Source organism: Cetorhinus maximus, chromosome 17 (assembly GCF_964194155.1).
Source record: "Cetorhinus maximus chromosome 17, sCetMax3.hap1.1, whole genome shotgun sequence".
In the NCBI taxonomy this organism is placed as follows: Eukaryota; Metazoa; Chordata; class Chondrichthyes; order Lamniformes; family Cetorhinidae; genus Cetorhinus; species Cetorhinus maximus.
This window is the reverse complement of record NC_135895.1, coordinates 65,618,988-65,635,026: the sequence shown is the minus strand read 5'-3', so window position 1 is coordinate 65,635,026 and position 16,039 is coordinate 65,618,988. Positions and strand designations below refer to the sequence as shown.

Genomic DNA, 16,039 nt, shown 5'->3' with positions numbered 1-16,039 from the left:
GCTTTCTTTCCAGAGAAAGGTTATTCTCTTTTTTCCTGATATGCTCTCTTTTCCCTTGGCAGAGCACCTCTTCTCCCTCATACTTTCCTTGAGAAAGCTATCTTTTATGCCTCCAAAAGATCTCTGTCAACTTCTTCCTCTTCCTACGTCTCTCCATTGCATTTTTCCTGTCTCCTTACAAGAGCAACATGCTGTCACTTAAAAGGGATTTCAGTTTGTTCTCAGCTGACTAGAGGACTCCTGCAAATGGCAGAAGCATGTGGGAGAAACTCATGTTCCCCTTTCCTGAATATTAAAAAATGCAAATGGAGAAGCACTTGAGAAATAAGTTTGCTCAGCATGATTTTACTTATTTATGTTTTGACAGTAGTACACTTTATTATATAAAATTCCGTGTCCCTCTGTTTAACCATTAAAGGATACGACTTTGAATCAGCATAGATTTGGAGAACAACTCGTTCGGCTGGTTCCTCCTCTGTAAAATTCCAGAGTCTTTCCTTTGCGACAGCAACCTCGACAGCAGTTGCCAACTGTAGCAGAAAAGTTAAACAATTATAATACTTAGTTAAAATAGACATTGACCTTTTAAACACTCGGTTTATAACTGATCATTTAAAACTGTCAACCAAAAGGTATGGATTTGTAGAACACTAGTGGTTTGCTGATGTCACATTTTGTGCTTTTATGAGAATAATCACACTTCTTCAATGTGGAACTGACTACATCTCAAATTACTTGCTGTGGTTACCCATATAACTACAGCAACTACATTTCAAGGTCATTCATTGGCTGTGAAGCACTTTAGAATATTCTGACACATGCTATCGTACAATCTAAATGCTGGTTCTTTCTTTTAGCAAGGAATAATATGGCAGGTTGCATGATGGATTACTGAATGCTATAGTATCAGCCTGCACATCAGTAAAGGATTGCTGCATGGTAATCCATTTGAGTGGTACATAAAATAGTGTTTTATAGAGGTAAACTCCACAGATCATATTTATCAGATTGTTACAGTGTCCTGTTTATACCACAGGTTGCTAAGTTTTAGCTTGTACACCCTGTGTTAAATTTGATGTTTTTCCTTGATGTAACATATTGCTGAAAAGTTTACTATCAAAGATAGAACTTTTAGAATTTTTAAAATTGCTAAAAATATAAAACCTATTAAATCTGAAACCTATTATTCCAGATTGTTCTGTAGACTTCCACTGCAATTGCTAAAAAACACATTTTGATATAGCACTTCTCATTTAAAAGAATGCCGTAGAATGTTAGAGCGGTCAGCTATTATGCAGAGAGTGAATCAAGTTAGGCAGGGGGTCTAAAGATCTGGACAATGATGCACATTTTCAGATAAAGTAGTTTTGGAAAATAATTCCAGAAGAATGGGGTATGTTGGCTCAAAGGTCAGCAGAAAGTGGAGAACAAGCAATATTTCTGGAGTAGAAGGTGTGAACAAGTGTCTGGCTGAAAAATATTACTCAAATAGAATGCAATGAAGCAGTAGATACATTAAAAATGAGGATGAGGATCTTGAAATTAATTCATTAAGGCACAGAGATCCAGAGTGATGGATTCACAAGATTTCTGGATTAGCTGAAGTTTGTGAAGTGAGGCGAGCACTGAAGAAGATGATAGAAAAGTGCAATGCAGAAGGAGGCCCTTTGGTTTATCTGGCCTGTGCTGGCTCTTTCAAAGAATAACTCAGTTAGTTCCACTCCTTTGCTCTTACCCCCATAATCCCCCCAAATTTTGCTCCTTCAAGTATTTATCTAATTCCCTTTGGAAAATTACTCCTGAATGTGTATCCACCACCCAATCAGGCAGTGCATTCCAAACCATTTGTTGAATAAGAAGAGTTTTCCTCATGTCACCTCAGATTCTTTTGCAGATCACCTTAAATCTGTGCCCTTTGGTTATTGACCCTTCAGCTATTGGAAATATTTTATTTTTATTTACTCTATCTAAACCCTTCTTTGATTTTAAGCACCTCTATCAAATCTCTTCACCATTTTTGCTCTAACAAGAACTACTCCAGTCTATCCACATAGCTCTTCAAGGTGATAACGGGTTCATGAGAATCCTGGGGTGGGGCAGAGTGGAGGGGCAGTTGGTGATCTTGGTGACAGGTTGTATGTTGTGCTAAGTTAGTTTTGGATAAAAACTACTTGAATGGACAGCCAGGAAAGTTGTTGGGTTAAAGTCAAAGGCACCTAAGTGCGACCAAAATAGCAGACTTCAACTTTGCTCACACTGAGCTGTAAGAAATTTCAACTAAATCAGGACTTGCTCTTGAACAGGCAGTCCAAAAGTACAGTGCCACTGGTGCACCATGTCTGCGGTGTGGACCATTTACAAGATGCATTGCAGCAACTCACCAAGATTACTTTGAAAGCACCTTCCAAACTCGCGACCTCTACCACCTAAAAGGACAAAGGCAACAGACACATGAGGGGACCACCGCCCCAAGTTCCCCACTAAGTCATACACCATCCTGAGTTGGAAATATGTTGCCATTCCTTCATCATTGCTGGGTCAAAATCCTGCAGCACCTTCCCTAACATCACTGAAGCAGTATCTTCACCACATGGACTGCAGCAGTTCAAGAAGGCAGCTCGCCACCACCTTCTCAAGGGCAATTAGGGATGGGCAATAAATGCTGGTCTTGCCAGTGACACTCACATCCCATGAATGAATTAAAAAATTATAGATGGATGAACCCAGAATGGATTCCTAGGACACTACTGAGGCAGCCATACAAATACGAAAGAAGAGGCAATCATTCAGAGTCTACTGGCCAACTAATCAGCACTCTCTTCTCATACATATAAATATGTTGTTTCCCCTGACATTGGTTTTTTTTGTGAATTGTTCTGATGAGTGCAAGACAAAAAGCTTTGACAAAAAATGTCTTTTTCAGCAGTAAAGAAGATACTGTTTGAGAAGATAAGGTGAAGGCATTGAAATTACATGAGTGCATGCCTTCTAGGTTGATTGTAAGGTGGATAGAGAAGAACAGATTGATCAATAATGTCAAAGAGGCAGAACGGATGTCATTTTTGAACTTGGACCAGAATGGGCTTTGAATGTCGATACGTTGACAGATGTCAACATAGAGAAAGCAGCACAAATTCTTACAAACATACAAATTAAGAACAAGACTAGGCCATTCGCCCCTCAAGCCTGCTCTTCATTTGATAAAATTATGGCTGATCTGATTGTGGCCTCTACTTTCTCCCTATACCCTTTGATACCCTTGCAAGTCAAGAATCTATCTAAGATAAAAGCAAAATACTGCAGATGCTGGAAATCTGAAACAAAAAAAGAAAATGCTGGATAAACTCAGCTGGTCTAACAACACCTGTGGAGAGGAAAAAAAACAGAATTAACATTTCGAGTCCTTATGACTCTTCTTCAGAGCCTTACCCTTGTCGTGCCATTATCACATTTTGCTTTCTGATCTTAATGCCACCATCAGCACCTCCTTTAGCCAGTATCACTATCATTAACACCCCTTTGTCCTATTGTCCATGACATCTCCGGCAATCTCTCCTTTGCCTCCAGCTACCACTGGCCTTCTATCCAGCTTCACCTGCTTCACCCCCCCCCCATTAAACAGCATAAATTTCATTACATTTTTACTTCTCTTTAGCTCTGGAGAAAAGTCATAAGGACTCGAAATGTTAACTGTTTTTTACTCTCCAAAGAAGCTATCTAACTCAACCTTAAAAATATTCAATGACTCTGCCTCCACTGTTCTCTGGGGAAGAAAATTTGACAGACGAATAACCCTCAGAGAAAAAAAAAATCTCCTCATCACTGTCTTAAATGGGAGACCCCTTATTTTTAAACTGCATCCCTAGTTCTAGTCGCTCCCACAAGGGAAAGCACCCTTTCAGCATCGGCCCTGTCAAGTCCCCTCACGATTTTATTCTTCAATAAGATCGCCTCTCATTCTTCTAAACACCATTGGATACAGGCCCAACCTGTCTTGCCTTTCATAAGATAACCCCTTCTTCATCCCATATATCAGTCAACTGAACCTTCTCTCCACTGCTTCTAATGTAATTATATCCTTTCTTAAATAAAGGGACCAAAACTGTACACAGTACTCCAGACGTGGTCTCACCAACACCATGCACAACTGTGGCAAAACTTAAACAGAATTACCTGGAAAAACTCAGCAAGTCTGGCAGCATCGGTGGATAAGAAATCAGTTAACGTTTCGAGTCCTCATGACCCTTCTCCCTACTTTTATATTCCATCCCCCTTGCAATAAATGACATCATCCCAATTGCCTTCCTAATCACTTTCTGTACCTGCATACTAACTTTTCATGTACCAGGACATTCAGATCCCTCTGTACCGCAGAATTCTGCAATCTCTCTCCATTTAAATAACATACTACTTTTCTATTTTTCCTGCCAAAGTGGACAAGTTCACATTTCCTCACATTATATTCCATCGCCCAAATTTTTGCCCATTCACTTAACCAATATCTCTTTGCAGACCCCTATTTCCTCTTCACAACTTACTCTCTTACCTATTGTTGTATCATCAGCAAGTTTAGCAACCATACATTCGGTTCCTTCATCCAAGTCATTGACATAGTTTGCAAATAGTTGAGGCCCCACCACTGTTCTTTGGGGCACTCCACTTGTTACATCTTACGAACCCCAAAATATCCTATTCATGCCTACACTCTGCTTTGTTAGCTAACCAATCTTTATCCAGGTTAATATGTTACCCCCTACACCATGAGCTCTTGTTTCATGAAGTAACATTTGAAGTGGCACCTTGTCAAATGCCTTTTGTAAATCCAAATACGCCACTTCTATAGTGCTCTTTGTTCATGTTGCTTGCTTCTTCGTCAAAGAACTCTACTAAATTAGTGAAGCACAATTTCCCTTTCACAAAGCCATGTTGACCCAGCCTGAGTGCAGCATGATTTGCTAAGTGCCTGTGAAGGGAAGCGATTGGCAGAGGAGCATGAGGGGTTGTAACGGTTGAGTGGAAGGACAGAGTTTGGTATGGGGGCCTGAGGGAACGGGGGTGGGGGGTGGGATGAGGGTTGTAACATGGCATAGAGGGCATGAGGGGTAGCTTTTTAACTTACCTTTTAATACGTCCTCTCATGTACACCAGGGTTCACAACTCCTGCAAGGGGCCATGAACCATAACTCCAAGAAAATTGGGGCAGGATAGGAGATACCTATCTCCTCTATGGAACTGGCCAGGTTAGGCGTGCCAGATGCTGGCTTCTGACAGAAAGCAGCCTGCACCCTTTAAAGGCACTCCCAAAAATCAGACAGCCCAGGAATGGGGTCAGGAATCCTGGAATCAGGACCCATCCGGCATTTTTAAAGGGCTCCCAAGTCAACCTGGTTTGGTAAAAATCCTGGCCGACCTTTCCAGAATCTGGGGAATTTTGGAAGATTAAAACCAATACTATTTCAGCAGCCACTTCTTTTAACACCCTAGGATGAAGTCCATCCGGACTTGGGGACTTGCCAGCCTTTTGTTCTAATAATTTTCTCAGTACCCTTTCCCTGGTGATTGGAACTGTTTTAAGTTCCTCCCTCTCTTTCACCTCTTGATATATAATTATTTCTAGGATGTTATTAATGTCTTCTACAGTCGAGTAGACTGATGGGGCAGGACTTGGCCAGGTTGGATTTGACCTTTTTGTGAACAGGATACACCTGGGCAATTTTCCACATGCCGAGCAGATGACAGTATTGTAGCTGTATTGGAACAGATTGTCTAGGGGCGCAGCTAATTCTGGAGCACAAGTCTTCAGTACTATTGTCAGAATTTTGTCAGGGTCTATAGCCTTTGTAGTATCCAGTGCCTTCAGCAGTTTCTTGGTATAATGTGGAGTGAATCTAGTAGGCTGAAGACTGGCATCTGTGATGCTTGGGACCTGAGAAGGAGGCCAAGCTGAATCATCCACCCAGCACTTCTGGCTTAAGATAGTTGCAAATGCTTCAGCCTTTTCTTTTGCACTGAAGTGTTGGGCTCCCCCAATTTGAGGGAGGGGATATTTGTGGAGCCTCCTCCTCCAGTTAGTTATTTAACTGTCCACCACCATTGACGACTGGATGTGGCAAAAATTAACAGCAGATGTGTATAGATTTTTATTGTCAGAACAGAAATACTCTGTTCGATTCCATTTAAGCAAGGAACACTGCTCTTAGGGAACTCTTATCCTAACATTGAATAGTATGGTATTTGTTGTGACAGTAAGATTGATTTAGAAAGTGGCCAAATGTAAGAAGCAAATAAATTTGTTTAAGCAAAAATAGGTTACAGGGATATAGGAATTGCTAGATCAAAATGACTTAGATCCATCTAGTTAGCCATCCAATACAGTAAATCCTCGCATCCACTCACTTAATGTTGTTTCATTTTAACGTTGTTAATAAAGTAGTGTCAGTATATCCATTTAACAAAGCCAGTTTCATTTTAACATCGTTGGCCACAGACTTCCTCTTCCGTGGCCTATCTGCTTTTCCTCCAGAACTTCCACCCTTGCTTTCAGTCCCTCTTCCTCCTGCTTCCAGCCTTGCCTCTCGCCCACCTTGCTGACTCCCGACGTTAATTGCATTTGCACCTCCTTGCCGACTCCCTGCCTTGCCATTCCATTGCCTCTCCCCCCCAGCCTTGTTGACTCCCAGCCTTGTCTCTCTCTCCGACCTTGCCAACTCCCGGCCTTAACTGCCTTTCCCCACCCCCTGCACCTTGCCTTGCCAACCTCCCCACCCCTTGCCTCCCAGCCTCTGTTCTAACCTGTGTCTTAGGGGTCTTTTCTTCAGCGGCTCTTGACTCCTGCTACTGGCTCCACTCCTGAACTCGCACAAATTCCTGAGCTCCATCTAGTGGTAGAAGTTGTTCGGTGCAGGTAGTTGCTAACTGCCCCAACCAATTTCTGCGACTATATGGAGCCTGGTCAATCTAAACATATGGTGTACTGAGGTGAGTACTGTGCTGTAATTTATTTTTAAAGAATTTAATTCGTATATTGTATTTTTTACACATTTAGTGACGGATTTTATTTTGCAAGTTATTTCAGCTAGGGAAGCATAGTGCTGCACACATACGGTACAGCATTTCAACTTGTACTTTGTTTTTTTCTGAAGGAATCTAACTCTGACTGTAACATTGATTCCGGTGGGAACCTATGATTCATTTAAAATCGTTTCACTTAAACTCACAATTTTCAGGAATGCAACCACAACTTTAAGTAAGGATTTACTGTATCCTGATAGTAGTTGACTAAAAATAGCAATCCATCTCTATCATTTGGCCTACAACAGACCCAGACATAAGACATGGAAAATCTCAGTGGTGGAGATCTTAGCGAACCATAGGCCCAAAGTCACCCATTTCTTCCAAGCATGCTACAATTTACCACACATCATGATTCAAATTACCTATATACCCTATATACTTACATTTGTTCAACATTCTACTGGGTATTTATGCTAAGAAACAGCTGAAATATAACAACTGTCTTCTATGTAACTATTGGCTATTTATCTAATTTATTTTAATTTAAATGTAACAAAAAATAGATAGTAAACTCAAACCTTTTCAACGTTATCTAGTCACAAGTCAAGAAAGAGCCAATATAAGATTCAAGCTAAAAATTAGCCTTACAAATTCCTAAATTTGAGAGTCTGTCAGCAATATTAATACTTTATTAATATAAGATTAGCAGATTCACTGTCCTTTACCTTATCTTATATTAATAATCGTAATAAGCACGCAAGTCCTGCACATCCACATTACTTACATGCAGACAAACACTGGATGGAACTTTAGTGTTTTATGTCCAAGCTGCCTGACTTTTTATGTCCTGTAGTGATCATCTTTGTCAATTGACTCTTCTTCGTCCTCTCTGCTCCACAACCTTTCCCCAATTGCTGACATATTCCTTGGTCCCTAGCAGCGTTCAGTTGCTTTCCTTTAGTAATTTCTCATTACCCCCGAACTAACCTGCCTACTGTTAATTATGTTATTTCTTAGTTTCACATAGGTATAAACATCACACGTTATAATCTATATCTAATCTATTCTATCATTCATTTTTGCTTAAACCTATATTGTGGTTAAAAAGTGTCCTGTTCTTCCTCCTTATCTCGTTATATTCCAACTATTTGATTCTGTGAAGTATCTAAATGTTGGCTTGATAGCCTGTCTGCAGTGAATGTCTGAGTTTCTATACCAGGCAAAGTCCACTTTTCTATAATGCATATTGCGCCATTTACGTCAATGTATGTTAACTATTTTACGTTAATACCTATAAAGCCTACATATGACATTAAAATCATATAGCAGACTAAAATAAAGTGCATCTTAGTGAGACTAAATCTTGGTAATTTTTGCTGAAACTAATCCATCTCCGTAGTTATATAGAAGACACCAAAAAGAAGAATTTTTATATCAATGTGTCCTTAAACATGCAAACATTTTTTATATATCCAGGCAATACTAGAGTTGGGATCTTTGTCATGAACACTGTTCCCCTCCATCTACGTTCCAAAATATACATAGTGCATACAAGCGCCTAAAGATAGCAAAACAAAATGACTACAGGCCTTATACTCACTTTTCGAAAAATATCATGAGCTTCCTCCTTTGTCATTTTTGGAGGTCTGATAAGAAACACTCCAAGTACCAATATCCCTCCTGGCAACATTCTGGAAACCTGGTATACATGGGAAACATGCATATATTAAAACATCCTATATTACACAGCTTTATTGTTTAATCAAAGTATACAAATAAAAATAAAAGACAAAATCCTAAATACAATGAAGGCACATATCCTAATTTAAACCAGAATAACATTAATTCAGCAAACTGAAAAATGGTCATTAGTCTAGGGAGTTTTGTTAAAATGATTAAAATATAGCAGTCCTGAGATTCAGTGCAGAAGAAAAAGACAGAGAGAGAAAGACAGAGGAGGAGAAATAAGGAAGAAAAAAGGTTAAGGGAAGAAAAACAGTAGCGAGGAGAGGCAGGAGCTAATGATTAGAGACAAAGAGAATCATCAATAAGGTACAAGAGAGAGATAAGAAAATGACCATATTATCCAAATTACAGTGCGCAACACTGTAAGCAATTAGCTAGTTATATATTAAATTTGGTACTCAGGCTACATATTTGCCTGAAAATTCTTTAGTTACTTGCAGTACCTATTACTTCTGTGGGTAGTTCTTCAATGTTAAAGGTGTCATTTTTTTCCTGCCACAACCTGCATTACATATGATAGCTGCTTTATTTTATAGTGAGAATATATCAACTTATTGCAATCTGGCCACCTAGTTCCTACTAACTAAAAGTTAAAATGCATTCTGAAAAATGTTTCAATATTAATTTTATTCTTCAGCCTGAGTTTCTAATGTCCATAAATTGAAAAAAATACACTTACAATATATGATTAAGTTTAGCCACTGACCTATGTTTTAATGCCTTTAAAGCTTTCAGTTAAGGCCTCAACCTCTCCCAAAAGCCTAGGCTTGAACTTGTTATTTTTGACCAAAGCTATGACTGTGAGCTGTATTTGGATTACGCAGTGCTTAACTTCCCAAGATACATCGCTATACTTCTGTCAGCTGCACTGAAAAAAAGAGTCTAGCAGTTTCTGCTTAAAGTATTTCTTCAGAATGAAGTGAAGAAAACTAGAGAACAAATTTTAAAATCCTCGTTCAGGTAAAAATTACAGTTTTTAAAATAAAGCAGAGGCCATATGCATGTGAGTGACACAAGCAAAGTATTCCCAACTTTTCCTAAAACCAACATCTGTTTTGGAACACAGGAACAGGAGTTAGACATTCAACGCCTCAAGCCTGTTCTGCCATTTAATTACATCACGGCTGATCTTTGATTCAACAATACACCAGCTTTTTGTATCAAACAATCAACTAAAATACAGGAAAATTAATTAATAAAGAATGAATAAACAAGTCTTTGTTAGGTTAGGCTTTACTTTTACATGGGGCAGGTTTTTCCGGTCGGCGAGCGGGGGCGGGGCCCGCTTGCCCACGCGTCAAATGGCGCGGCGATACATCGGGCGTGATTCCCGAAGTCACCCTGTGTCATTTAGACTTTCAGTTCGGCGGGCACGCAAATTAAAAAACAAACTAACTTGATTGATGGAACTGCCCGTCCAACCTTAGGGTTGGCGGGCAGGCTGGGAGCCCAGGCGAACCTCGGAAAAAGCATGAAACCTCATCCATGGGCGGGATGAGGTTTCATGAAGACTTTCAAATGTTTATCAAATGTTTAAATAAAAGTTAAGGACATGTCCCAACTCATGTGACAGTGTCACATGAGGGGACATGTCAGGGAAATTTTTTTATTACCTTTCTGTCAACTTTTTATTTGGAGACGATCTCCCTGAGGCAGCACTTTGCCTCAGGGAGATCTGTGCGCTCTTTCATGTGCATGCGCGAAAGAGCACACTCCTGGCTGAGGGAATCCCCCCCCCCCCCACACATGGAGCGCATAGTGCTTCACACTGAGCGGGCCTTGATTGGCCCGCCCACATAAAGTTCCCCCCCCGACCGAGGGCACCAATCGGAAGGCTGGCTAGTGGTGCCCGCTCCCGCATTTCCCCAACGGGGGGGAAAATGTTCCCCATTGTGTCTTGTCGCTGGATCGAATGCAGTTGCAACTTCTGCAGTTTTGCCATATTTTATGTTCTTACGTTGCTTAAATAAAAACGTAACACATAATCTGATTGTAAAAAGGAATATTAGTGAGCACTCTACTGATTCTTATCTTAAAAAAGGAAAGCTAATTGATTTGTCCAGTTGATTTCAGAAACTGTTATATATAATTAAAGATTAAACACGCAGTGGAATGAAAGTGAGAGATGAAATTGCAATAGATGATTACATTATAAAGCCCACCAGAACAATTCTTCAATGGTGTCAGTAACAGTGGTAATCACAGTCATGTTAGTTCAGAAAAATTCAAACTGTCCCTGAATTTAAAAGTAGAGAAAAGCTGTGAACATTTGATCTCCCACTATTTTGGCAAGGTAACAGCAGAGCAGCACATAATTCTAGGAAGCTATGGCATTGCCTAATTCACATACACTATAATTTCCTCGGAATTTTGCATCATTAGAAAACGTAAATTTGCAATTACAATGGCGTGACTCAGGATTTTAATGGTATTTGACAGAGTTTGCTTTTAAATCCCACTTACCACCAAAACTGAAAAACACTTTTCTAACATATGAGCATTATTAGCCCCGAATCTCTCCTCCCACTTCTGAGCAAGATTTTAGTCACACTTCTTCACAACGAACAAGATTTTGCACACCCATCCCACCAATGAGTGAGATTTCTTCAACTTAATTCTATTCCAACCCAATCTCCCAGTGGTTGCAGTTGCCCTTCTCAGGCAACCGCTGCCCTGCTTTATTTCCATTTTTACACTAACCAACACCCCCTCCCCCCCAGCCATCAAAACTGCATTTTCCATTCATATCACCGTCTTGAACTAGTTGCATTTCTCCTTCCTTAATTCCTCAATACCCTATCCCCAAAAATCTAAATTCCTCTTAACACTCCCTTCTTTTCTCTCTCCACTCCTCTCCCACAGTTCCTCCCTGCCACTTTACATTCTTTCCCTCTCCTAATTGTCCCACACTGGATCTATTATCCTCACTCAAGTCCCTAGCTCTGCTCGTCTTAAAAAATTAAAATTGGTCTTTACTACCGATACATAACAGCAATGCATGTCAAATGGTACCGCCAACTTATTGCAAGCCCGTGCTGTTCCCTACTCAATTCTATCTCCAACCATTATAGGCCTTACATTGCCCACTGTCAGTGCACCTTCTGAAACTGATTTCTGCTCTCCACTTGCATTGGATTAGTTGTCAGTCACTGTCATTCCCTATCCTAAACAAAGATGTGATATTTCCCCTAACTCCCTGCTGATTTGTTATTCCAGTCCACAGCCCATTCTGGGACTATTCAATGCTGATATTATTGCCAAGGAAAATACAATTCCTTAACACCCATACCACCTCTAAGGGACAACACTCAGCTTCCAATATAAGGTGCCATCATCTGTTTAATTCAGGAGACGCAAATTGAGGGAATACAGTTTTCGTGAGCTCCTCCATACTTAGAAAGTATTTTTCTTGATTTTGGCCAACTATCCCCAATGGGTACATCCTACATATCATCTTATTGCACAGGTTCATTTGACATGCCTTTTAAAAATACACTGAGGTACCGTTCTAAACCCCTCTCACACATAAAGTTGTCTCTCCCTGGCCTCTTACCCTACCCCTCCTTTCCTTTCCCCCTCTCCCTCCAGTAACAACTTTGCCTTTTTCTTCCATTTCTTCTCTCTTTCCTTTTCTTCCCTGCTTGATCTGAAGGCAGAACTTAATCCTGGCTAACTGTGTGCAACACTACAGAGAAAATGAGTTTAAATATAAACGTAAGAAGCTTTTACTCCATGCAAATAACAGCAATTACTTTAAGGTAGCACTGACCTGTCGTGCATGCTCAGACACCCACTCAATGTCATTTGCATTCATTTCATTTGGATTTTCTGGTGGAAGTTCAGCGTGATCTTTAAGTGGAGTCCGAGCAGCAAATGCTATATAGGTTTTCACTGGCGTAATCTGAAAAATAATAGAAAGTTTGGTCACAGAATGGACAAAACCACAAAATAAAAAGGTAATTTGAAATTTCACCACACATCAGGACTCTATATTTTTAACTGCTCACCTGAATCAAGAATAGGGTTATCACCACATGAGAATTAAATCTGATCACTACTTACAACTGCTCATTGATTTAGAAGAGAAAGCACATAAATTCTGAAAAATCCTATTTAATTAATCATGAATAGGAAGTGATTTCCTCCCCCACTCAGAGAAAGCTCCAATGCTCTTCAGCTCTCATTAGGGATTCACTTTTTGAGTGTGAGAATAGGGTCATTGGGTACTCACAAGGGGTACAGTTTCTACCTTCACATTTTAGGGCAAAGGCAAGCAATTGTGAATATTAATTTAAAAGATTTCACCGTATTATATAAAAGTCAACATAATATAACGGGAAGTAAAGTTTTTAAAAAACATTTTGAAGTATTTCCAATGAAAAGATGCACTGTAATGCCCTTCAATTATCACTCCATTTCTTCATGAAGAAGCTTGAATATGTTTCAGTTTTGCCATTCTAGAAGGGCTTGTACAAGGGCCTGTGTTTCTTTCAAACAGTTTAATTAGCACAAAATGACTAAGTTAAAACTACGTTTAAGAATTTGTATTCAGCATTAGCTTACAATCCTCTATTAACAAAATTATAGGACACAAGACAGCTGCAAGACATAGCTACCATTGACCATTTTTTAAAAGTAATGAAATATTCAGATGCGGTATTGTTTAAATATGGTAATTAAAAAACAAATCAAAAATGCCAATCTAAAAAGTCTAAATGATAGGTTATTTTATTCGGAGTCATATAGACTCGAAATGTTAACTCTGTTTCTCTCTCCACAGATGCTGTCAGGCCTGCTGAGTTTTCCAGCATTTTCTGTTTTTATTTCAGATTTCCAGCATCCGCGGTATTTTGCCTTTATTTAAATGGTTTATCTTCTTTAGACAATAAACGCAAGTTCATTCTTTTTTCTTCTAATAAATTCTAGATTTAAAACCAGTTAATCATGTTTAACATGCCAATAGAACATGGTCAGTTTGCTTACCTGCCCTAATAAAATCCCAGTTGTTCCATATCGTTCTTCTGCCTTCAGTTTTTTAAGATATTTCTCACTGTATTCCCCAATGACGTAAGATCTTCCCATGATGAAATGTCACTGGTGAACTGGCCCAAATCACACACAAAGAAAGGAATCTTCACTCTTATGTTCAGATGGACAAACAATATATTTACAGTATTAGACTGAAACTGTGGAAGATTGAGAAATCAAACCTTATAGAGATGCATCTAAAATTTTCATTTTGTGAAATATCAAGAAAGATGTAAAATTAGGCATGACTAATAATTGTTCCTTGTATTTTGATTACTTGTAGAAGTCAGCAGCTAATTTTCAATAACAATTTTAAACAGTCAGGTTTGCAATGTATTTTTATTTCACACAATATCAAGTTTCAGATAAATATTTTGCATGATGGAATTGGAATTACTAAGATTCAGTCTCGCTGTCAGTCTACATTAGCAAGAACTGAGAATGCACTGACAGAAAACCAGTTAAAAGTAGTTACGAATTTGGAAAATCGTTGTTGGTGAGTTTCCACTAGTTACATCAACTCAATCCAAGTGGAATGGGCCTAAACAGCGCAGAGAATTTTAAACGATTGAACTACGCCCAAAATAATTTATGCTCCTTTGTTTCGTGATCTTTTATGGTGGTTCAAGGTTCAATTTGCCTGAATCGAACCCCTGATTCAGGCTGAAATTGCGAGATTCTGCTGATTCAGGAAGGCGCTTCAAATTACAAACCCGATCTGATGCAAGGTTATTGATCTAAAATGTTAACTCTGTTTCCTTCTCCACAGGCATTGCCTGACCTGCTGAGTATTTCCAACATTTTCTGTTTTTATTTCAGATTTCCAGCATCTGCAGTTTTTTTGCCATTGTATTGGTATTCAAATTGTAATCATAATCTTTGGTGCATGGATGCTAAGACATACTATAAAAGTTTTTTCATGTCAAAAACTTTAAATTTACTAAGAAACAGTCTTGTGTACACCAATTAAACTAGTAATTAGTTCAGTATCATTTTTTTAAGTAATTTTCATTTTCATTAAATTAGGTTAGTCATTGGTGAAAGAAAGCAAATGTTTATTTTGCTGATAAACCCAAATTCAGCAGCTAAAGTAAGACTGCATCAGAGTCACATTCTTAAAACAGTAAGGAGCATTGGCAATAGAATTTTTTGAAAACAAAACAATGCATTCTATTAGTTTGCCCATTTGAACTTGTTCATGGAAGCTTGTGATTATGCAAATGAATTTTAGCCAAAAACTTCAAGCTTGACCTGCAGAGGGAGTCTGAGGAACTAAAGTCAAAATTAAAATATTGAGCTTTAAAGATAATGATCTCTGGATTACCACCTGAGCAAGCACAATTTGGGATGGGATCACACAGATGAGGGAGCTGAATGCATGGCTCAAGAGTGGTGTCTGGTTCAGGAATTTAATTCAATGGAAAGATGGAACTGTTCCTTTGGGCCAGGCTCCACTTCAACTGAACTGGGACTAGTATCATAGAACACCATATAGCCAGGGCTATATAGGGTGCAGTAGGAAATAGCCAGGGCTACATAGGGTGCAGTAGGAAGAGAGAAAAGTTTAACTGTAATAATGCACCAGTAAATAAGTTTAAATCAAGGAAAATGGTAAAAAGTTAAAGGTGCTTTATCTGAATGCACAAAATGTTCATAACAAGAGAAATGAATTAATGGCACTAATAGAGAGAAATGGTTTTGATCTAATAGCCATTATAGGGATGTGGGTGGTTGCATGGCGACCAAGGTTAGTGACTAAATATTCAAAGGTACTTGGCATTTCGAAAAGACTGGCAAAATGTCAAAAAGACGATGGAGGGCCAGGGGTTAGTTTGGAGCATGTGTTCATGGGATGAATTCAAGACATTTCCTCGAATAATACATTGTGAAACCAATCAGGGCAGAGGCTATTTCAGATATTATTTTGTGTAATTAATAATCTCACATTAAGGGATCTTCTGGGAAAGTGTGATCATAACATGATGAATTTCACACTGAGTTTGAGAATGACATAGCAAGTCCTGACATAAATATGACGGGTGAGTTGGCCAAGGTAGATCGGGAAATTAGGTTGAAAGGTATGACAGTAGATGAGAAATAGTAAACATAAATAGAAATATTTCATAATTCTCAATGAATCAACATTCCATTGATAAATAAAAACACCATGGGAAAAGAGATTCATCTGTCACTAACTAACAAGGTTAAGGTTAGTATTAGATTTAAAAAAGGCTAAGAATATTGCAAAGAT

The 16,039-nt window shown here is 38.9% G+C and overlaps 1 protein-coding gene across 6 annotated transcripts in view; it reads right to left on the bottom strand.

Annotated features, from left to right (window-relative positions):
* odr4 (odr-4 GPCR localization factor homolog) overlaps positions 1-16,039 on the bottom strand; it is a 101,889-nt gene that overhangs the window by 72,477 nt on the left and 13,373 nt on the right. For 3 of the 6 annotated variants that reach the window (XM_078561368.1, XM_078561366.1, XM_078561364.1), the window contains 4 exons: positions 13,744-13,862; positions 12,530-12,661; positions 8,615-8,713; positions 424-530 (listed from right to left, as the gene is read on the bottom strand). In XM_078561368.1, the coding sequence (XP_078417494.1) occupies positions 424-530; positions 8,615-8,713; positions 12,530-12,661; positions 13,744-13,842 (437 nt within the window). In that variant the 5' untranslated portion in view covers positions 13,843-13,862. Of the gene's footprint in view, positions 1-423; positions 531-8,614; positions 8,714-12,529; positions 12,662-13,743; positions 13,900-16,039 lie in introns of all 6 variants that reach the window. The other 3 variants (XM_078561362.1, XM_078561363.1, XM_078561365.1) reach the window with 1 other exon arrangement.